Source organism: Myotis lucifugus, unplaced genomic scaffold (genome assembly GCF_000147115.1).
Source record: "Myotis lucifugus unplaced genomic scaffold, Myoluc2.0 scaffold_283, whole genome shotgun sequence".
In the NCBI taxonomy this organism is placed as follows: Eukaryota; Metazoa; Chordata; class Mammalia; order Chiroptera; family Vespertilionidae; genus Myotis; species Myotis lucifugus.
In genome coordinates this window covers 1,159,926-1,182,379 of record NW_005871331.1, presented here as the reverse complement: position 1 = coordinate 1,182,379, position 22,454 = coordinate 1,159,926, and the positions used below count along the sequence as shown (strand labels likewise).

The following is a 22,454-nucleotide window of genomic DNA, read 5'->3' as shown; positions in this document are numbered from 1 at the left end:
TCCCTCTCTTTCCTTTATGTTCAATCTCTCCCATTCTCACAGATCATCTCGATTAGCATGTAAATGTCCTTTTAAAAAAAAGCCACATAAGAAAACCAAAATAAAATCTTCTTTCAACTCTACTTACACTATAGTGTCATTTTTACTATCTCCTTCTCTTCACAGAAAAACTTCTTGAAAAAGTTGTTTATATATAATATCTTCAAATCCTTATCTCTCATTTATTCTTCATCCCTCCCTCCAATGTGGCTTCTGCCGGCCCCCCACCCCCACTCCACCAATCCTCTCTTGCTCAATCACCAAAGACATCACATGACCGAAAGCCCTGGACTTTTTTGAGGCTTGATCTTGCACGTTTCTATAGCATTGCCTCTTCTGACCTTTCTGTTCTTCTTGAAGGAATTTAGACCTTTGGCTCTGTGTTGTATTCCCTGGGTCTTCTCTTATGCCTAGGTATTCCTGCCTAGCCTCCTCTACTGACTGCATTTCGTCCGTTCAATCATTAAAGGTTGTTGCTTCTTGGAACTTTGTCCCAGACCTTCTTCTCATCTTGCTTGATTCCCTCAACATCATCCATCCACTTGCACCATTTCAAAATTACCGTCTGTATTCACTGCTTTCAATGGCGTATCACTAGGTCACTCTCAACGTCTAAGCTCCAGACCTACTTATCATAAAACCGACTTCCTCCTGGGCATCTCCACCTGGATGTCTCAGGGGCTCCTGAAACCCAATATGTCACAGACTCAACTCATGATCCTCCTTGCTCATCTTTTCCCCAGTGAATCTCCCTGTCCCCCTAAAGTGTTCCCTTTATGTCATTGCACCAGCATCCCTTTAGGTGCTTATGCCAGAACCATGTGAACCACCAAATCTTGACTCTTATGCTCCTTAGATAGCTCTCAGATCCTTCCATTTCCATCGTCCCCCCTGCCACCACCCCAGAGTCCAGGCACTGCCGTATTTCCCTGGTTTCCTCCTAACTGGTCCCCTGCCAATGCCATTCCCCTCTTAATTCCCTTCTCTACATGCATCCAGAGTAACCTTTATAAAATGCAAATGTAGCGCCTCTGCTGCCAATCCTTTAGTGGCACCTCACTGCTCTTAGGATGAAGTCCAAAATCCTTAATATGGTCTAAGAAGTCCTGTGGGTCTGGCCCCAGTCCATCTCTCTAGCCTTATTGTAAGGCCCTCTCTTCCTGGCTCTCTATGCTCCAGCTCCAGCAAGCTTTTTCAATTCTTCAAGTGTAATGCTGTCTTTTGCTTCAGGGATTTTGCTGTTGTTTCTATCTGGAATACATCCCTAGCCCCTGGCTAAACTTACCACATCTCGCTGAGCACCCTGCACTTCTCCTTAAGACACTCAGCACCCCAGAAGTAACTTGTTCCATGTCCTTCTCCCCGACTTAGTATGAGGGTAGAGACTAGGTTGTGCTCACTGCTGTACTCCTGCTTCTGGTCTTCTGGTTTGGACAACTGTCAAATCTTGGCTTGTATGCCAAGCGTAGGTGGTTCACCTGCCCCAACTTCGGGGAACTGCCAAGTTCTTATTGGCTTGGGCCAAACTTTCTCAGGCAAAATCTCCCAAAGTGGTGGATTTTGTAAATCCAATCATAATTCTGACAGCATCAAGCTTCCTTCATGGACTCCATGGGTATAGAGGACATAATGTTCAACCAGAGAAGATCACAACTCATCTGCCCTATGCTCAAACACCTCTGACCTAACCTGAGGTCACCTTTACCCAGAAAAATGTCATTATTTCTCCTGCCTTTCCTCACCTCCTTTACTTCTTATCACTACCTCTCATAGTATCTTCCTTGAGGGGAAGTCTGTCCCACCTTAGAATATATGACAATCCCTGTTCATCAGTCTAGGTCTGTGGTCGGCAAACCGCGGCTCGAGAGCCACATGCGGCTCTTGGCCCCTTGAGTGTGGCTCTTCCACAAAATACCATGTGCGGGTGTGCACATACAGTGCGATTGAACTTCGTGGCCGATGCGCAGAAGTCGGTATTTTGTGGAAGAGCCGGTATTTTGTGGAAGAGCCACACTCAAGGGGCCAAAGAGCCACGTGTGGCTCGCGAGCCGCGGTTTGCCGAGCCGCAGTTTGCTGACCACTGGTCTAGGTCATTATAAATTAGTATTACCGCCCCCCCCCAATATCACTTTTTGTGCATCACACTCATTTACTATTCATTCAACAACTATTTGTTGAGCACCTACCATGTGCCAGCACTTCTATTCTAGGTACTGGAGATCCAGCTGTGAGCCGAACAGATATATCTCTGACCTGTGGAATTTATAACCTACTGTATATTTCCACTATTTTACAGATGAGAAAACTGAGGCACAGAACAGTTCATGGAGCTCCAAGATTGCACAGCTGACCGCAAGTGGCAGAGCCAGGATGCAAACTCAGACAGTTGGGCTCTAGGGTCTCTGTTCTTTACTACCCTCTATTGCTTCTCATCCAACCAAAACTGCTTTTATTCTTAGGACACACATTTTGTTCATTCCTGCAAAATGCTGTTCATCTGCCTGGAACCTTCTCCCCCAGGTTCTCACAAGGCTGATTCCCTTACTTTATTCAGATTTCTGGTCTATTTAGGGAGAATAGTCTTCCACAACCACCCCATCTAAAATAGCCCCTTCTGCCCTAGCCAGTTTGTCTCAGTGGATAGAGCGTCGGCCTGCAGACTGAAAAGTCCTGGGTTCGATTCTGCTCAGGGGCACATGCCTGGGTTGTGGGCTCGATCCCCAGTAGGGGATATGCAGGAGGCAGCCTATTAATGATTTTCTCTCATCATTGATGTTTCTATCTCTCCCTCTCTCTTCCTCTCTGAAATCAATAAAAAATATATTTTAAAAACACTATCCCCTTCTTTAACTCCTTATTCTCCACCTCCTTCCTTCCTGAATTTTTCTTTTACTTCTTATCACTACCTGAATACCTATTTGTGCTTATCATCTGTATACCCCAGCCCCAGGATGTAGATTCCATGAGGGCGGGCTTCCAGCTTGCTGACCACTGAATCCTCAGCACCTGGAACAATGCCATCCACAGAGCAGGTGCTCAACAAACTATTGCTGATGGGTAAATACACGAGAAAAGAGGGAAGGAGGAAGCCTGAGAGTTCTGGGGAATAAATGAAAAAGCAAGCTGTTTGTATTTCACGGTTGCTATTTGAAAAATTATCCACATTCCAAAAACCCCACGTTGACTAAGGGTAATGGGCCAAAGGCAGAAAAAAGAGGCGTGTTTAGGATCCCAGGACACAGAGACGGGTGCCCTTTGACACAGGGCTGGGGCATCCCCCCTGCTGCTCACATGGGACTCATGACAGCGACCTTCCAATGAATAGCACTTACCCTCGAGGACGGAGGTCATGATACTGACCACACTCATCGCCCTTTGGATTCGGAAGGGTTCATTCAAGTATTCTGCTGTCAAGAACGTCTTCGTTTGTCCTGCTTCAGACGCCTGCTGGGACACAAGCAGAGTCAGGGCTCTCCCCAGATTTGACTTGATGGCTTTTCAGTGGCAAAGAGAGCTCACTCGGCCTCTATCGGCCAGTCTCTTGTAGCTGTGAGCTGCCCAGTGAAGCTGGGTCCCTCGGCAGTCACGCTCAGAGATACTGGGCTGCTGCTTGAACTTGGGATAAGAACTCAAGCATGACGAGCAGGACACAGAGCTGGGGTGCAGCCCGAGCCCAGGTCTGCAGCTAACAGAGTGGCCTGGGCTCACCCGAGGCTCTGCAAACTCCTGCCCTGGGACAGGGACCTGGCACCAGGTCGGGGAGGGCTTCTACCAAAGGGAGAGGAGCAGCAGGCCAGGCAGTCATATGAGATGTCCTCTGGGCTGTGCATATGACATTCACACAGAATATGCATGGTATGTATTCTACTCCACGATAGGCTTTCTGGACCTCCCTTCTCATTGGCCCATTTCCCTCTCCTCATATAACCTGGGTTCTAATTCCACACAGTCTCTTTCTTTCTGAGGGACATTTGTGAGTGTTCATTGTCCAGTTTTCAGTTATTTGACACTTCCCTCTTTGGGTCTTCAATCAGAAGTTCTGTCTGGGTCCTATGCCAAGCCCCAACCTCTATCACCCACATTCCCTGGATGTGGGGAGTCCAAAGCCCACAGCACCTGACTGAGCACCGCACAAACCATTCAGAACCCAAATTCACAATCATTTACTGAGCACTGACCATGGCTGAAGCTGATAGGTATACAGTAAGTGCTTAATACATATAAAGAAAGTTTCCAATCATGAGGACTCAACCAAAGATGCTAGCAGATACTGGAGTTATTCGTTAGACTCCTGTGTATAAATGTAGGCACTTTCTGATTCCATTGAACCCTTCAGCTATTTAGAAGCCTTTTTATAAGGGGAGACATGGAGGTGTGAAGAATTTAAGGGACTTGCTAAAGGTGACTCAGTCAGTAAATGACACAGCTGTGATTGAAACCCAGGTTTGTGTGACACAGAAGGGCTTAAAGCCTTAATCCTGCACAAGCCAAATAATTTACCAAAAATGTATCCAAGTTGGAATATCTAGGAAAGTAGTAATCTAGGGATCAATAATAAGGTTTCTTGAATGAGGCATTTTCTAGAAGGTTAAGCACCCCTGAGGGGGCCCTGCAGACTGGCTTTGACTTCAGGACTCTGTGCTGGGGATTCCTGTTGGTCCTTAAAGACCTACTCTCTCTTCTCTGCCCAGTCCTGTGTACGCATCACCCTCACCCTCTGGCTCTGGTTGGGTTTGACCAATGGGAGGCACAGATAGGAGATTAGAGGCTGGAAGGAGAGAGGAGCCCTGGATCTACCATCTGGCTTCCCCCTGCTGGGCTGTGGCTGGGCCCTGGCTGTAATTTTCTACCTGAGATGGCAAGTTCTGTGAAGCCGCCTCTACACAAAGCATTAGCTCTTGCTGAGTCCTGATTCTGGTCCTTCCTCTTGCCTCTCCAGCCTCGGCACATACAGCTTCCCACGGGGCTGGTCTCTAGGGACCTCATTGTCCCTTCTTAGCTCCCAGAGCCCTGCCTATCCCATGAAAGTTTTCCTCTAAACTCTTGCCCGTTGGAGCGGTTCCTTCATCTGTTTCTTGCTGGCATCCCATCAGAGATGCAGCCGAGGTAACTCTGTAAGACTTATCCAAGTCAGAAGAGCCATCCAGTGGTCTGCTCACAAGTCCATTTACAAACTGCTGTGTGTCAGAGGCCAGCCAGGGCAACCAAGAAACACTAGCAGCATCATTTCTGCAACTGGATGGAGAGCTCACATCTATCATGGCTCCCCATCCAATGAGGAGTCCCTGGCTTGGCATAACATTCTGTGATTATTCTATTGAGAGTACTGACCATTCAGTCACTGTTGCCTACTTTGCTTTTGCTCAGGTCTGTCCAGGGCACCTGCTAGGATTTCTCTGGGTGCCATTAGCCAAGAGTAATTTGCACAGAGCCCCAGGGAGGCAGAGAATCTTCCATTTTTCTCTTACTTATCCAGAGAGCAAGCAGGCCTATCTCTAAAGCAGTGGTAGCAAGTGGGGACAGAGAAACACTGAAGAAAATATGGGATCAACTGGAAAATAATTTGTATCCCTTTACAGAGCAAACCAGAAAACCTGTTTGAACGCAGGTAAACCCAACCTCTCTTTCTGGGTCTCACTTGTCCAGTCAGTAAAATGGGGATGAATGGTAGGTATTGGGCAGAATGAAGTCTAAAGGACCCTTTCATGGGTGACACTCAGAATGCCTTGGCCCAAGGCCTCTAACTGGAGAGCAGCCCCAAAGAACACTCCCAAACTCACCGAGCCTTCTGTGACTCCAGGTCCATGCTCACCAGTGGGCAGTGGGGGGTGTCCATCCTCTTCAGGGTTGGTGGCTTGAGGCAGCGGGCTCTTAGGGAGAGGGCCTGGTTGGTTGATACTCCCACCCAACAGCAGGGAGCCCCGATAGCTGTCTCGGTCTCCAAGAAAGACTCCATCATCTGTGACCCCATCAGGGAATGAGCCGTCTCGGACAGGGGCCCGGAAATGGAACACACTGCCATGGCTAGCCCGGCGTCTCCCAGAGGTGAGGCCTAGGAAAGACTGGGCATTGCCCCAGAGGAACAGGAAAGGAGGAGGCTGAAAGCTCACCCTGCAGGACAGTCTGGAGCCCAGCACCTGGCTCTGCTCATTCCCATTTCCCTACCCTTATTCTCATGACCATCTAGTAGCAAATGAAGGGGTCGTCTAGGTAAACATGAGGGGAGAATAGGGGAAAATATTCTTGACACAACCTGGGAAAAAGCCAAGAGAGATGACAGATTCTAGGATGCTTAAGATCAGCAAATAGGTCCTCCTGGCCAAAGACATGTTAGAGGACAACCTTGTGGTTCAATCAGATGTGTCATCTGTTTACCAGCCTTTGGCCATCGGGCTACTCCACATGCAAGTTGTGACCTGAGGAGACTCTGCTATGTGAACTAGTTCTGGAACGTGCTTGGTAAATGGTTGTTGAATGACCCAGTGCACTTTATGACCTGAAAATTAGGTTCTACAATTCATTAGACTCAGCCTACATGTGCGGCAAAGGAGAAGACAAGAGCTTTGCCGTGCAATAAGCTTCCAGGATCCCTTGAGGCAAACTTTGAATAGTCGACAATGGGGAGATTGAGGGGAGAGTTACAGCCTAATTTCCTGGAAGAATAATGACATTCCTCCAAATCAATAAACATTTCCCATCAAAATCTGCCTCTGAGGGAATTGTGTGACCTACAGTTGCCAGAGAAAAGGAACTAATTCATAGGCCCAGAGCTCAGGGAGGGTCAGGTTGCTGGGTGCACTAGTTCCCATGGCCATCGTGGGAACCTGACCATAACAAGTTATCAATTATGTCCATAGGTCATATAGTTTTTCTAAAATCTAAACACTGGGAATTCCAGGAAGATGGCGGCATAGGTAAACACCGGAGGCTGCCGCCGTGGACAACCACTTCAAAAATACAACTAAAAGTCGGAGCGGACATCAACCAGAACCACGGGAAGGCTGGCTGAGGAGAGTCTCTTCAACTAGAAGCAAAAACAACAGCATTCCGACGCTCAGCGGAGGCGCAGTGTGGAAAATTTAAAGGTACGGCGGTGCAGTGGTGAGGGTGCGCGCGCAAAGCGGGCTGGCGGCTGAGGGCGCGATTGTCGTTTTCAATCAGGAGCGAGTCTCAGACTCTGGGCTACAGATCTGGGCGAGTCTCTAGGGACCCAGACTCAAACGAGAGAAGCGGGACTGTCTGGCTACGGCCCCTCTGAGGTTTGCAGCGATTGCTGGGACAGAGAGGCAGAGCCCCTGGGGACGGACTGAGAGCGGCCATAGCTGCTCCCTCCCCCCGCCCTGTTGAGCCCGCCCCGCCCAAACCCTGCGCACAGCCATTTGCCGATCGCCTCAGGCAAGGGCTGGACTAGCGCCTCCCCAGAGGACTGAAGTTTTCCCACAGCTGATTTCCACAGCCAGTCGGCCTGGTGGTCAAATCCCTCTAGTGTTAACTACAACAATTAAGGCTTGGCTAGAACAAGACTGCACACAGAGACCACAAGGGGGTGCACCAAGAAAGCATAAAAGATGCGGAGACAAAAAAACATGACAGAAATGGAGGATATGGAGCTAAGAATCGCAATTTTGAGGGCTTGCCATAAATTTGTGCAGAGCCTCACGAAAACTAATGAGACCCTCGATGCTACGATAAAGAAATTAGAAAGTAAGCATACACGGACTGAAATAAAGAATATTATACCCAATAGCAGACCAGAGGAGCACAAGAATCAAACCAAAGATTCGACAAAAAACACCCAATTGGAAAAGCAAAATGAAAAAAGAATCCGAAAGTGTGAAGATAGTGTAAGGAGCCTCTGGGACAGCTTTAAGCGGACTAATATCAGAGTCATTGGAGTGCCAGAAGATGAGAGACAGCAAGATATTGAAAACCTATTTCAAGAAATAATGGCAGAAAACTTCCCCCACCTGGAGAAAGAAATGGACTTACAGGTCCAAGAAGCGCAGAGAACCCCAAACAAAAGGAATCCAAAGAGGACCACACCAAGACACATCATCATTAAAATGCCAAGAGCAAAAGACAAAGAGAAAATCTTAAAAGCAGCAAGAGAAAGAGGCTCAATTACCTACAAGGGAATACCCATTCGACTGTCAGCTGATTTCTCAACAGAAACTTTGCAGGCCAGAAGGGAATGGCAAGAAATATTCAAAGTGCTGAATACCAAGAACCTACAACCAAGATTACTTTATCCAGCAAAGCTATCATTCAGAATTGAAGGTCAGATAAAGAGCTTCACAGATAAGGAAAAACTAAAGGAGTTCATCACCGCCAAACCAGTATTATATGAAATGCTGAAAGGTATCCTTTAAGAAGAGGAAGAAGAAGAAAAAGGTAAAGATACAAATTATGAACAACAAATATGCATCTATCAACAAATGGATCTAAGAATCAAGTGAATAAATAACCTGATGTACAGAATGAACTGGTGACTATAATGAATCAGGGACATAGAAAGGGAATGGACTGACTATTCTTGGGGGAAAAGGAGTGTGGGAGATGCGGGAAGTGACTGGACAAAAATCATGCACCTATGGATGAACTCAGTGGGTGGGGAGTGAGGGTGGAGGGTGGGGTGGGAGCTGGAAGGAGGGGAGTTATGGGGGGAAAAAAGAGGAACAAATGTAATAATCTGAACAATAAAGATTTAAAAAAAAATAAAATAAAATCTAAACACTGACTTCTTACCAAACTCTGATCATACTGCTGAAAATTTCCCCCTTCCTTACTTCTGTGGACAAAAAAGAGGACACATACTACACCTAACAAGTTCAGGGGTGACCTGCAAGAGACCTAATGTAATGAAATAGGATGGTCTGAAATGAAAACTTCCTAACAAAAGGCAGTCATGTCCTAGGCCAGTATCTTCATTAGCAAAGGTCAATTTTACCTTAACTGAGCCTATCTATCATCTTTTTGCATCTATGATAACTTACCTTTGGAATGTCAGGGTAATTCCCCTTTTCCAGACTCCTCAGGACACAATCTCCCACCAGTATATGAGACTACAGAACCCCTGATTGATATCTTGTTCTCCCACATACCATCTCTATGTGCTGTAAATGTTAACTACCCTTTATCCACCAATGTAAAAGAAGTATGTGTCTCTTCATTTTACTCTCTATCCAATCTCTGAGATTTTCCTGTTTTTGCTTTCTCCTGCCTCCCTAATCTCTCACCCATGGATTTCATGTAACCTCCTTACATCTTCCCCTTTGATGCTGATGTATAAAGTGTTAAAACTGCCATTTTCAGGAGCATTTCCTCAATCCATTGGGATTCGTACTTTCCAGCAAGTGTCATTAATTTGACTCAAACAAACTCATAAAAATTCTCTACAGTCCTGGCCTACATGGCTCAGCTGGTTGAGTATTGTCCCGGTACTGAGGGGTTGCTGGTTCAGTTCCCTGTCAGGGAATATGCCTGGATTGCAGGCTCAATCCCTGGTGGGGGTCGTGCAGGAGGCAGCTGGTTGATGTGTTACTCGCACATCAATGTTTCTCTCTCTTCCCCCCCTCCTCTCTCTCTAAATATCAATTTTTAAAAATCTTTAAAAAATTATTTACAGCTCTGGACATTTTTTTACATCAAGAATTTCTTTTATTTACTAAACTACCAAAACTGAGCATCTTGTCCGTTAGCGGTCTCCTTACTTATCCCCTTAACTCACAGGAGTTTCAGCAACCATCATTGAAATCCTGAGATTGTAAACAGAGCACTCTTTGCCTAGGATATATGTCCAAGGAACATGGGACTCATAAAAATCCACAAACCCTTCTCGCTTTTGAAGCAAAGTAGCAGAGTCAGTAAATCCTTATTAAAGATTGGACAACCAAATTATTTGTACTTGGGCATTAAGCAAACCTATAAAGAAAGGAGGAAGAGCCCTGGCCAGTGTGCTCAGTGGATAGAGCGTTGGCCTGTGGACTGAAGGGTCTCGGGTTTGATTCCCGGTCAAGGGCACATGCCCGGGTTGCAGGCTTGATCCTCATTGGGGGGCGTGCAGGAGGCAGCCGATCCATGATTCTCTCTCATCATCGAGGTTTCTCTCTCTCTCTCCCTCTCCCTTCCTCTTTCTGAAATCAATAAAAATATATTTAAAAAAAGAAAGGAGGAAGAATTTTTTTGTCCCATATTTAACAGGCAGTGCCTCCTTAGCCAACAATTAATATTTCAAAATTAACCTATTGTGGGCAATGACTTCTCTCTTTTTTTTTGTTAATCCTTACCTGAGTATATTTTTTTCACTGACTATTTTAGAGAGAGTGGAGGGGAGGAGGGGGTGGAGAGAGAGAAATACCAATGTGAGAGAGACACATCAATTGGTTGCCTCCTGCACACACCCCAACTGGAGCCAGGAATTGAACCTGCAACTGACTTATGTGCCCTTGACCGGGAATCAAGCTCCAGATCCTTTGGTTCCTGGGCCGACGCTCTAATCACTGACCAAAACAGGCCAGGGCAGCAATGACTCCTGATTTTAAGTATTAGACTTGCCATAACATGCATCATCCAAGCAGACAAACCAGTTTCCTGTGGGTTCCCTGAGACCCTAACTGTGTCTTTCCTAGCTCCCTCCAACCATTCTCTCACCTCTGATGGTAAGAAAATGGCTTTATATAAAAACTGCCTATGGTCTATTTACCACATGAATATACCGGGGAAAAGAGGAAGGGGATGCCTTCTTGCATGGCCTCCAATTAACCAGGTAGCATTAAAGAATTGCCCAAATGGCGTCTTCCTGTCTTTGCTGGTACATGTTCTTCTTTGTGCCTGGAAAATATACCCCCAAACCCTCCCAGGTCTCAGTTACTGGAGGACCCCCTACTCACTATTTACTTTTCATTCTAATGATTCTCTCCTCCAGTGAAGCCTTTCCTGATACAGCCCAATCCTGTAAGAGTTGTGTTTCCTCTTCTATTTCCCAAACACCATTTATTTGTCCCTGATAGAGTGTTTAACATGTATCTGTTTTTATGCCTGCCACCTCCATCCAGATGGAAGTCCTTGGGAGACAGACCATGTTTTAGTAATCTCTTCATACCAAGCACCTAGTATTGTTGAATGAACAAGACATAGTTCCTCTTTTTTCCCTTTGAAGGTGAGCATAGCTGGAAAGACAACCACATACACCCAACAATTATTGGAAATCCAGGTGCTGAGTTATGGGGAAATTTAAATCCCAATTCAGAGTATCATTGACATCTCCTTGAAGCTGCAATTCATCCTGATTGTCAAATCCCTGGTCAAATCCCCCTTGAAACTTCTTCTGAACTGTGCCCTGTGCATGCCAGGTGTTCCTCAAGAGGCGGAGCAAGGAAGGGAAGGACACAAACTCTGATAAATGCTAAAGTGTGGGTGTCTCTGAGGCCAGTGTGCAGGTGAGTGTGTCTGTGTGCTTGTTGCACACACAAGTTTGAGGGTTGTACAGATGGTATTCCAAAAAGTGAAATGTCCTTCAGATGAGCACAGGAAAAGAGATTGAGAAGGAAGTGAGAGTCAGAAGGCTCCAAAATAGACATTTTTATCCCTTTTCCCATACAACTAGAATGGGTACTATTGTACCACAAAGGGGTTATTATCTCTCAGGCCTGTGGAAAGGGCATGGGTGGGGCACACAGGACTTTGAAGGGAGAAGAAGGTGGTGGGAGGAAACTTGGTGAGGACCGTGAATCTTAGAGTGGGAGGTAGAGGCTTCTGTGGGGCAGAATTGCTACAGGATCTGCAGTGAGGTACTCAAGTTATTCCCAGACTGGACACTATCACAGAGATGGGTGCTGGGATCTTCTGTGCCAACAATAGGTAGGCACTTGAGCTGTAGGGGCTGAGGCATGAGGTCAGAAAAAAGCTTGCAAATGATTTCAGCACCACGGACAAGAACCTCCCTCCAGGTTACAGAATTGCAGACAGTGAGCGTGTCAGAAGGAAGCTGACTCAGGATGACCACAGGTCCACAGACACCTCGAAGTTATCATGCCCAATATGGGTTCACCACTTTCCAACAACTTAGCTTCTTCCTCCAGTGCTCCTGACTTAGAATCCCACCCATCTAATTGCCCAAGCTTGAAACCTGGGAGTCATTTTGAACTCCTCTACTTTTTCCACATTCCAGTCCCAGTCTTGTTGATTCCATCCCTACCCATCAAAGTCTTTATAATCCACCATCTTTTCCCATCCATAATGACCCTGCCCTGGTATAGGCCACAATTTTGGGGTCTGGCTTTACTAAAACCCAAGGTCAAGGTCTGTGCCTCCAGCTAGCTCCCTGTTGCAAACCGACGTATACAACAGCTGCAACGGTGGGTAATCTTTAGAGCACAAACCTGAGCCCCTTACCATCCTGCGTTGGTTGTAAGGCTCAGACTGTGGTGATTTATTGTCATCTGTGGAGCCATCTGACACCTTTGGCTTCATTCTGTGCCTTTTTTCATTGGCTCTTTTGGAGGTTAAAGGTGATCCACTGTGGGAGTGGAGAGAGGCGGTGTCAATCCCCATTGCTGCCAGCACCTGAGGAGAGAGAACAGCAGCTGCAGCCAACAGTATCTGGTTGAGCTTAGCGTACATGTGTCCCCCAGACATGGGGTGTCACAGAGCTGAAGGCATCTGAAACAGAGGAAGTCAGGATGAGGGCTTGGGTGGTGGTGGGATTGAGACACGGCAGGAAGAGCTACCTCTGGGTCACCTCTCTTATTCAAAGGAGACCCTGTTGATGACCTGTCCAGATCCCTTTTACCTGGTCAGGACACTCATCTCCAGCTGCTGGAGTGTTTGCTGCTAATGGCTCACAGCTGCAGCGTTCTGCAGAAAGTTTCCTTTGACTGTACATCTGGCTGGGGCAGGTATGAGGGTACAAAAGGCGGGCCCTCTTGCTTCAAGTTAGCATGATACAAGCATGCCCCAGAGTTCCCATGGGATCAGGCCAAATGTAGTCTGTAGCTGAGGCTACTTTCTCATTTAATTCTTACCCTACCCTATTCTGCTTCCTTCACTCTCCATCTTCTGAGGGCACCCCTCAATAAATCACTTACCTAACTTCTTCACTCAGGTTCTTCTTCTTAAGAAAACATGATGTAAGCTAGTCCCTGAGGTAAGATGAATCTTCCTTAAGTTCCTGAGAATAAGTGCCTTAATCTAAGGGACTGGTCCAAACCTCTGCCTAAGACTGTACAGCCTGCAACAGATTTCACAAAGCTTCCACCCCTCACAGACCTCATGCTCCTTCCGGAGCATCTCGAGGGCCTCCTGAAACTTCTTCTCCTTGGCTTCAATTTCATCCATGGTTGCCTTGTTCTGCTCCTCATATGCCATGGTGACGACAGCCAAAATCAAGTTGACCAGGTAGAAAGATCCCAGGAAGATGACAAGCACGAAAAAGACCATATAGATTTTCCCAGAAGCCCTCAGGGTCTGTAGATTCAAGAGAAAGAAGAGAGACATGTGCCCAGAGTAGATGGGCCCCTGACATTGTCAGGTTCCTCCAGGAAAAATGTAGCCATGTTGAAGCTGACCCCTTCGGCTTCAACCAAGTCTGTGTGGGGACATGCAGATCAATACCTGCTGGTAGAGGCGTTCCCAGGAATCCTGTGTCATGAGGCGGAACATTGAGAGGAAAGCCCAAGCGAAGGAATCAAAGCTGGTGTAGTTAAAATCTGGGTTGTCAAACGTTTTCTTGCAGAAATAACCTTTAGGGCAGTGGCTGCAGCAAGAGAAGAGAAGGTCATCAATTGCACAGCACCCTGTTTATTGGGGGCAAGGCAGCCTGGCGCTGTGGGAAGATTGGAATTCAAGGCCTGAACCTCCTCTTATGAGCCAGATAACCTTGGACACTTAGTCTCTTTAGGTCTCAGTTTGTCTTGCCCATTAAATGGGGGTAACAATATTCTCACTTCAGAGTTTCATGCAGAAGGAAGTGGCCCAGAGAAGTGGCCCGGCAGACTGCTCAGACATGACCCTATAAGGTGAAGAGTTCTTTGCAAGTTCACACCAGGGGTGGGAGAGCTGGTATGAATAACACAGACCTAACACCTGAGCCTGTTGGCATTACCTGCAGAATTGTCCATTAAAGGAGGACTCACATTAGCCAAGTTTACCTACCAATTATATATACCAATGAAACAATTTTCCACCCACTGAGCACTTTCTCTCTCTCTCTCTCTCTCTCTCTCTCTCATGCTTTAAAATGCTATAATTTAATTGTATTTATTTAAAAGGAGAACTATAACTGTCAAGTAGCTTATGGAGACTGACCTATAAAGGAATGTCAAATTGAAGATGATTTCTTGGTGAGCATTGGGGTGGGAGTGCTGGACTCCTCTCTGTCTTAATGAGAGGGTAAGTTGATGTTGAGAAATATCTCTAAGCTCAGGGCCTGTGAGGTTCTGTCATCCACCCTCGTGGGTTGGCCTGGTCAAGGAAACAGTAATGCCACATCTGCATTCTGGGATCTACTACTCTAGGATTCCCTCACCAACACCAGCCTCTGGGGCTCTCCTTATTTCAGACGTCCATGTGAACACTCAAGCCTGGGATCCATACAACTGATTAGAGCCCCAACAAGTTGATTATAATCCAGGGATGGCGAACCTTTTGAGCTCGGCGTGCCAGCATTTTGAAAAACCCTAACTTAACTCTGGTGCCGTTTCACATATAGAAATTTTTTGATATTTGCAACCATAGTAAAACAAAGACTTATATTTTTGATATTTATTTTATATATTTAAATGCCATTTAACAAAGAAAAATCAACCAAAAAAATGAGTTCGTGTGTCACCTCTGACACGTGTGTCATAGGTTCGCCATCACTGTTATAATCAATCCCAATTCTATCTCCAACCTTGGTTCCCAGATATTGTAGACCCACATTTATAGTCAGCCTCTTGGTTTGCTCCCCCAAGGAGCTAGTGAACCCCTCACCTGTAGGTTTGCTAGTGAACTCGGAGGGCAATCTAATTTCTATGCCTTCTGTAGAACCCCACCGTAGCTGCTACGCATCAACAGCTAACTGCTCTGAGAATGACACGAGATCATGGTACAAAGCCTCTTGCCTGATGCCTGCAGCATAGTAACGATGATATATAAAATGTAAATTAAAATCCCTGCTGCTTTTAACCTGATGCTACCAGAAGGATGTATGTGAAAGAATGCTGAAAATCATCAAGTATTCCCTACTATGTGTTTCCCACCTTAACACCCCAGGCTTTTCTGCCACAGGGCCACTGGTCAATGTGGGCCTCTGCTCAGGGCTCTGCTTCTCTGAAGGCCAGCATAGGTCCCAGGTTTGCTGGTCATGACATGCCCTTCAGGGCTTACTCTGCCCATTGTCCTGAGCTGGCCTCTACTTGCCATCCCAGGTCTATCCACTCCTCCACTACCTGTCCAGGACCTGCCCAACAGGAGGTCTGGCTTCTATTGGAGCTTAAGGGGGTACCCATGGATGGACCCCAGTGAATGGGCTACTCTGGAGCCATTGCCATGAGAAATGCCATTATCAGACAGGAAAGAGACATTGATGGGGCCCTATTTTAAGTTTAAGTCAAAGGCAAATGAAAGCTGACATCAGAACAATTCTCTCCCTGAGTCAAAGAACCAAATGCCAAGTGCTTTGTGAAGAAAGAGGCCAGCCCTAACTGCTTTGGCTCAGTGGATAGAACATCGGCCTGAGGACTGAAGGGTCCCAGGTTCGATTCTGGTCAAGGGCATGTACCTTGGTTGCGGGCACATCCCCAGTAGGGGGTGTGCAGGAGGCAGCTGATCGATGTTTCTCTCTCATCAATGTTTCTAACTCTCTATCCCTCTCCCTTCCTCTCTGTAAAAAATAAATAGAATATATTTTAAAAAAAGAAAGAGGCCAAGAAGCCTATGTTGATCAAATTCTCCTGTTTGCACCCATCCCTCAGCTCTATCTGAGATTGTTTTCCTAGTGAGCTGATTAAGGCAGAGCTCCGTATAGGTACCACTAGCTCCACTTGGGCAACAGGGAGTAGGGTCATGTGGGCTTTGATCTTCCAGGCCCCCAGCCAAACCTACAGGTGAGGGGTTCACTAGCTCCTTGGGAGGTGGGAGAGGTGAGCCCTTCTGATCTGTTTCCTGCGCTCTTTCTGCTCACATCTGCTCTAGTGGTCAAAGAAGGAGGCAAACCTGGGGGTGGGGGGCTCCCTCTTTTCTTTGTCTCACATTCCGTTCTGCCACCTGGAATGGCCTCCATTCAAACTCTTACTCACCCATCCTGCTCTTCAACTCTCAACTACCACCTCTAGGAAACCTTCCCTGACCTCCCCTGCCTCACACCATCACCTCCCTGTGCTGCCACAGTCCCCGGAGCCTCTAGCACAGCACTGGGTCTCCACAGTGTAGCATCCAGAGCTCACAAACGGGCAGCTCGCAGGCTGAATTTGGCTTGCAGAAATATTTGGGTCCATAATATATAGACATTTTATGGATTCGGTAGCCAATGTTAACAGTTGGGAGATTTCACATAAAAATTGTAATTTCCTATTTCTCTTTTAACAGTTGGAAGAGTTGGAAGTAGTGGACCCTCATGGCAACCAAAGGCTGCACTGAGCAGTGGCTGCCCCCTTTACATGGAGCGTGAACTCCCATTGCCATGGGTCCCACCCAGCCCGCTCCTCTCATTTGTTGTCATGTGTCTGGCCTCCATAAGATTTGAAATGACAAAGTCTGATGCATGTGTGTCTTCTCTGTTATGTGAGGATAATGAAACCCATGTGATAATTAAATGTGGAGCATTTGACACAAAACATATTTAATAATATATGAGTCCCCTCCTGGGATAGATTGCTTATAAAAATGGCCACGATTATTCTCCTCCCTGTATCCACACTCCTTTGCAATATGATCTTGCAGCTCCTCCTATCAAAAGGTGGAGTCTATTTCTCTACCTCTTGGATCTGGACTGACCTTTGACTTGCCTTGGTCAATAGAGTGCAGTAGAAGTTACATTGTGCCAGTTCTAAGCCTCAAGAGACACGTTCAGTCTTTCTCTCAGAACCCTGACTCTGCCATGAGAATAAGCCCAGGCTAGCCTTGGGGGATGAGAGACCATTCTCTCTCTCATGGAGCAGAAACCAACCACTCCAGCTGAGGCCATCCTAGATCAGCTGGTCTCCAGCTAATCTGCCCCTGAATATGCATGAATGAACCCAGTCAATGCCAGAACACCACATTGATCTCAGCACAACATGCTGATGTGTAGAATCCTGAGCTAAATAAATGGCTGGTATTTTAAGTCACAAAATCTTGGGGTTGTTTGTTACACAGCAGAAGCTAACTTATACATGCTCTCCCATAGCCCTGGGGTGGCAGAAGCCATGACTTACTCATTTCCTCATTTTCTTTAGGACCTGTAGCCCAATCTCTGCCCAGAAAATGCTCATGATGCCCGACTGGCATGGCTCAATGGCTGAGCAAAGACCTATGAACCAGGAGGTCATGGTTCGATTCCTGGTCAGTGCATGTGCCTGGATTGCAGGCTCAATCCTCCATAGGGGGCATGCAGGAGGCAGCCAATCAGTGATTCTCTCTCATCACTGATGTTTCTATCTCTCTCTCCCTCTCCCTTCCTCTCTGAAATCAATAAAACATATATTTGGAAAAAAAGAGAAAAAGAAAATGCTGATGACAAGAAGGAGAAAGGATTGTTGGGCGCTGGAGCTATGTCATGGGTTGGACACTCACCCTGAATCAGATCCATTGCCACACAATAAGCGATCAGAAGTGCCTGGCTTATTGATGAAGGCGTCTGGAAAAGAAAGGAAGAAGTGGGAGCTTTACATATGGTTCTGAACCCTACAACTCAAGCCTTGGGGTGAGGGCAGCATCTGTAAGTCTTCCGCCCCAGTGAGGTAAGTTTCCTCGGCTATGAGCCCTCAGTGGACATGCAGGTCTCTCGGAAGGAAAAAGCCCATCTGGGAAGAGAAAGGCTGAGCAGTGACTTCAGCTTCAAGCCTCTCCCAGCAGAGGCAGAATGACTTGCCCCTGGACTTATACCTCATTTCCTTGTAAAAGGGACATTTGGTAACAGAAATAGGAAATCAAAAAGTAAAAGGTAACTCTGGAGAAGCATTTGAGCAGAAAAGAGGACTCAAAATACATGACTATATGGGCTCTTTGCCAACCAGACCTTTGTCATTATGGCAGAAATCCCACGCGAGTTTTTCATAAGAGGAGTAATTGGCTGTATCGTTGAGAGCGGTGCAATTCTTAACACATTTGTTCTTGAGGTTGCCCTTGAAGAGCTGCAGGCCCACCAGGGCAAAGACACCCAGACAGAAGACGGTGAGGATGGTCACATCCGCCAGCTTCTTCACTGAGTGGATCAGGGCCCCCACGATGACCTTCAGCCCTATGGGAAGATGACAGCAATACTCCCACATGGATAAGGTACCACACCCAGCACACACATGTGCCTGGCACACCTGCATCTTAGCCATCCTTCCCTCTCACTACGTACAGGTATGAGGCGTTTTACAAACTCTATGGCAGTTCCAACCCTAGCTCCTCATATGAACCTAGTAAAGATTATTGCCCCATTGTAAAGATGAGGCAACTGATACCAGGCAATGCATTTTTTTAATCATCTTAAAGCTAATACATTCCTGACAATAGCAATTCAATTTAAAAAAGAATTGTTGAGCTCTAGCCGGTTTTGCTCAGTGGATAGAGCATTGGCCTGTGGACTGAAGGGTCCCAGGTTCAATTCCAGTCATGGGCTTGTACCTTGGTTATAGACTCCCCCCTAGCCCAGGCCCTGGTTGGGGCTCATGCAGGAGGCAACCAATCAATGTGTTTCTCTCACATCAATATTTCTCTCTGTTTTTCCCTCTCTCTTCCACTCTCCTTAAAAATCAATGGAAAAATATCCTCGGGTGAGGATTAAAAATTAATTAATTAATTAATTAAAGTATTTTTTAAAGATTTTTTTAAAAAAAGAATTGAGTGCTTGCTATATTTCAGGCATTGTGCTAATCATGATAATCATGAGGCACCTAACTTCATTCCAGTCACTCGGCATCTGTATTTCTTTTCTTACCTCAATATCCTGGGAGAAACTTGAGGCTAAGGACACATGAACCCAGTGTGTGTGTGTGTGTGTGTGTGTGTGTATGTGTGTGTGTGCGTGTGTGCGTGTGTGTGTGTGTGTGTGTGTGTGTGTGTGAGAGAGAGAGAGAGAGAGAGAGAGAGAGAGAGAGAGAGAGAGATCCAAGGAGACAGAGTGAGACAGAAAAGAGAGACACAGACACAAAAACACAGAGGCAGTAGACCAAGACCATGAGAGACACTGGAAACAGAGAGAATCTGAGAGGGGCTATGTCAGAGCCAAGCCCAGTTGGCAGCAAAAATGAGGCCCCTGCTCGTTTAAGGACAGATGGTTTGCTGCTCTGCCAATGAAATCACCTTCTTTGCGAGAGCAGTTCCAAGGGTAGCAGAATGACCTCTGACCAGGAAAGCAGTCTGGGATCAATCCTTGCCTTGTTATTTTGGTCAACAAATAACCCACTGAGCACTACACTACCTGTGTCTGTCCCTGGGCTGGGAGCTGGCATGTGGTGGAGTTGTGTGATGATTGAGGGGAACTCCATAGCATTAGCCAGCAGGTGGGCACCCATAGTAGTAGCCCCTAACTGAAGCCTTGGGATGGGAATGGGGATGGGGTGAGGTGGGGTGTGAGGATGATGGGAAAGACCAGGAAGTCTCCTTTGGGCTCCTGGTGACAACAGAGATCTTGGGGGCCCAATAAGATGAGCTCTGGTGAAATACTTTCATTTCTGAATTCTTTGTAATCAGGGGTTACCTAGTTCTTTTCTCAGTTGTCTAAAGACAGGGCTGAGGCTCAAGCTTTCAGATCTATGGAAATGGCTATAAGACACTCACCAGAGCCCTGGGCTGCCTCCCCCTTCCTTCTTATTTATTTCCAAGTTTACACCTTTGGTTTAAGGGATAAATGTGAATCTGACTAGACGGAGGCTTGCCTGACCTCCACAACAAGAATATAAAACAAGGACTTGACCTTCTTCTTGTCACTTATTCATGGTGAGACCATGCGATGCTGTGGACAGAGCATTGGATGAGAACTTGAGACACTAGGTTTCCAGGTCACACTTTGCCTCTTACCAGGAATGAGGACTTACGATTGTGTTTTCTACTCTCTGGGCCTCAGTTTCTTTTTATAGTAAGTGGGGCCAAGAGTCCATGCCCTGGAACTTTAAGAGAGAGAGAAAGAGAAAGAGGTGCAAGGAGATATTTTATTGATTTCAGAGAGGAAGGGAGAAGGAGAGAAGGAGAGAAACATTAATGATAAAAGAGAATCATTGATTGGCTGCTTTCTGCATTCCCCCTACTGGGGATGGAGCCACCAACCTGGACATGTGCCCTGACTGGGAATCGAACCGTGACCTTCTGGTTCATAGGTCGATGCTCAACCACGGAGCCACACCAGCTGGACCATGCTCCGGAACATTATAGGGCTCTGGTGAAAGTCAAAGGAGGACACTAGGCTGTGGACACCAGCACGTGCTCCATGAGTAAATGTGCTGGTTAAAGCCGCTCACCTGGAATCACAGAGACTGTTTTTAAAGCTCTAAGAACTCTGAACGTCCGCAGGCCTGAGATCCCCTGGAGATCTGTCATTGTGCTAATGTACCTATAGGACCAGAAGTCAGTCAGCATCTCTGCAAGGAGGGGGCGCTGGGAATGCATGCAGCACAGATAAGGACGGCTGGGGGTGACGTGAGCCTAGGAAGGACCCGGAAGAGACAGAGAGTCCAATAGCACTTCCACCTACAGACCAACATGAACATTGATTGACTTGTCATAATACCTTTCCGAATGGCCCCTCTGAGAAGATGTGCTGTGGGCTGTGGGGGGCGGGGGGTCCCTTGTGCTACACGTATGGGTGGGTATTCAAGCATGTGGGCTTGGCCAACCAGCCTTTGCAGACACTGGTCGCTCAGGAAAGACCTTCTTGTCAGGTAGGTATAAGGCTGAGCCCTGTCGATCTACTTTGACAGGCCAGTTACCAGCTCAGATTTGAGGTCCCTGAGGACATGGGACTAACCCTGGAAAGTGACCCCAAAAGCCACAGTCTGTGGCAACAAACCCCCAGGCCATGCAGTTCCAAATGAGGAAGCTAGATAGCAATGAGGAAAGACCCCGGAGTGTGAACCTGGGCACATCCACAGTCCTCCCCTCCGCCCCACCACACACACACACACACACACACACACACACACACACGCACACACACCACATCAGGGTGGAGAAATACTCACGCCAGGGTGATGACGCTAAAATCCAGCCAGTTCCAAGGGTCTCGCAGGTAGGTGAACTCATTTAGACAAAATCCTCCTGCCACGATCTTTATCAAGGCTTCAAAGGTATAAATGACAGTGAAGACATACCTGGGGAGGGAGGGTGGAGAGAGCTCAGAGGGAGAGCTGCTGAGGGGTTCCAAAGGAAAACGTGCGAAGATCCTCCCCAAGGTGGGGAAGGGGAAGAAGAAAAGACGCAGACACAGGAACTCAGAGGAATGGGCAGAAGGTGTGTGGTTAAGGCGATTGGCAGTATTTGCTGCTCAGATGGTAGGAGGGGGGCAATGGACGCCCCAAGTTTCCAGGTTCCTGCCCTGAGGGAAGCTGGAGGCTCCTCTTCTAACCTGTTGATGGCTGAAGAGGTGGAAGAGGGCCGAACCCTGCGATATTTGTCCTCCCCAAACTTTTCTACTATGACTGTCTTTTCTTCTCACGCCATGCCCAGGCCCAGGGATCCCAGTCTAAGCCATATAAGGCAGGAAACAGCTGGGTGTCATGGAGGAAAAAGCATCTATGTCCACAAACATTTTCTCAAACTTGCTCTTTTGTTCTGTTGGTTGGATTTGAAGGGAGGGGGGTGGTGTTTCTCAAATGTTCAGAATCCCTTCATCACCTACAGTAGTGGTTCTCAAACTCTAACAAGCATTGGAACCACCTGGAGGGCTCATTCAAACATGGATTTCTGGGCTTGTACCCAACCCCCACCCCCCAGCATTCTTAACTAAGTAAGTCTGGGGTAGGGCCCCCAAAATTGTTTTTTTTAAACAAGTTCCTAGCTGATGTGAATGCTGCCAACCCAGGGAACTACCCTGTGTAACCACTGACCAAAGGGATCCAGATGCACACCTAAATCTTATAATCTTGGATACTTTAGATGTTTTACATTATAAAACACTGGTATTAAAAAAGGGAAGACTTTTTTGAATATCCTTTTCTAAAATTCTTCTTAAATGACAATAAAAGAATTTTTTTAAAAGCATAAACCCACTAGGACAAAGATAGTAGAGAACGCAACATCATTCTGGAGATGAG

At 46.8% G+C, this 22,454-nt stretch overlaps 1 protein-coding gene across 1 annotated transcript in view; it reads right to left on the bottom strand.

Moving 5' to 3' along the window:
* Positions 1 to 22,454, bottom strand: part of SCN10A (sodium voltage-gated channel alpha subunit 10) — an 81,451-nt gene that overhangs the window by 41,029 nt on the left and 17,968 nt on the right. Inside the window, exons 4-12 of the mRNA XM_023763386.1 lie at positions 21,384 to 21,512; positions 20,664 to 20,755; positions 18,236 to 18,457; positions 17,791 to 17,854; positions 13,651 to 13,792; positions 13,306 to 13,503; positions 12,433 to 12,603; positions 5,820 to 6,101; positions 3,372 to 3,483 (exon numbers count right to left, since the gene is read on the bottom strand). Coding sequence (XP_023619154.1) covers positions 3,372 to 3,483; positions 5,820 to 6,101; positions 12,433 to 12,603; positions 13,306 to 13,503; positions 13,651 to 13,792; positions 17,791 to 17,854; positions 18,236 to 18,457; positions 20,664 to 20,755; positions 21,384 to 21,512 — 1,412 coding nt within the window. The remainder of the gene's footprint in view (positions 1 to 3,371; positions 3,484 to 5,819; positions 6,102 to 12,432; positions 12,604 to 13,305; positions 13,504 to 13,650; positions 13,793 to 17,790; positions 17,855 to 18,235; positions 18,458 to 20,663; positions 20,756 to 21,383; positions 21,513 to 22,454) is intronic.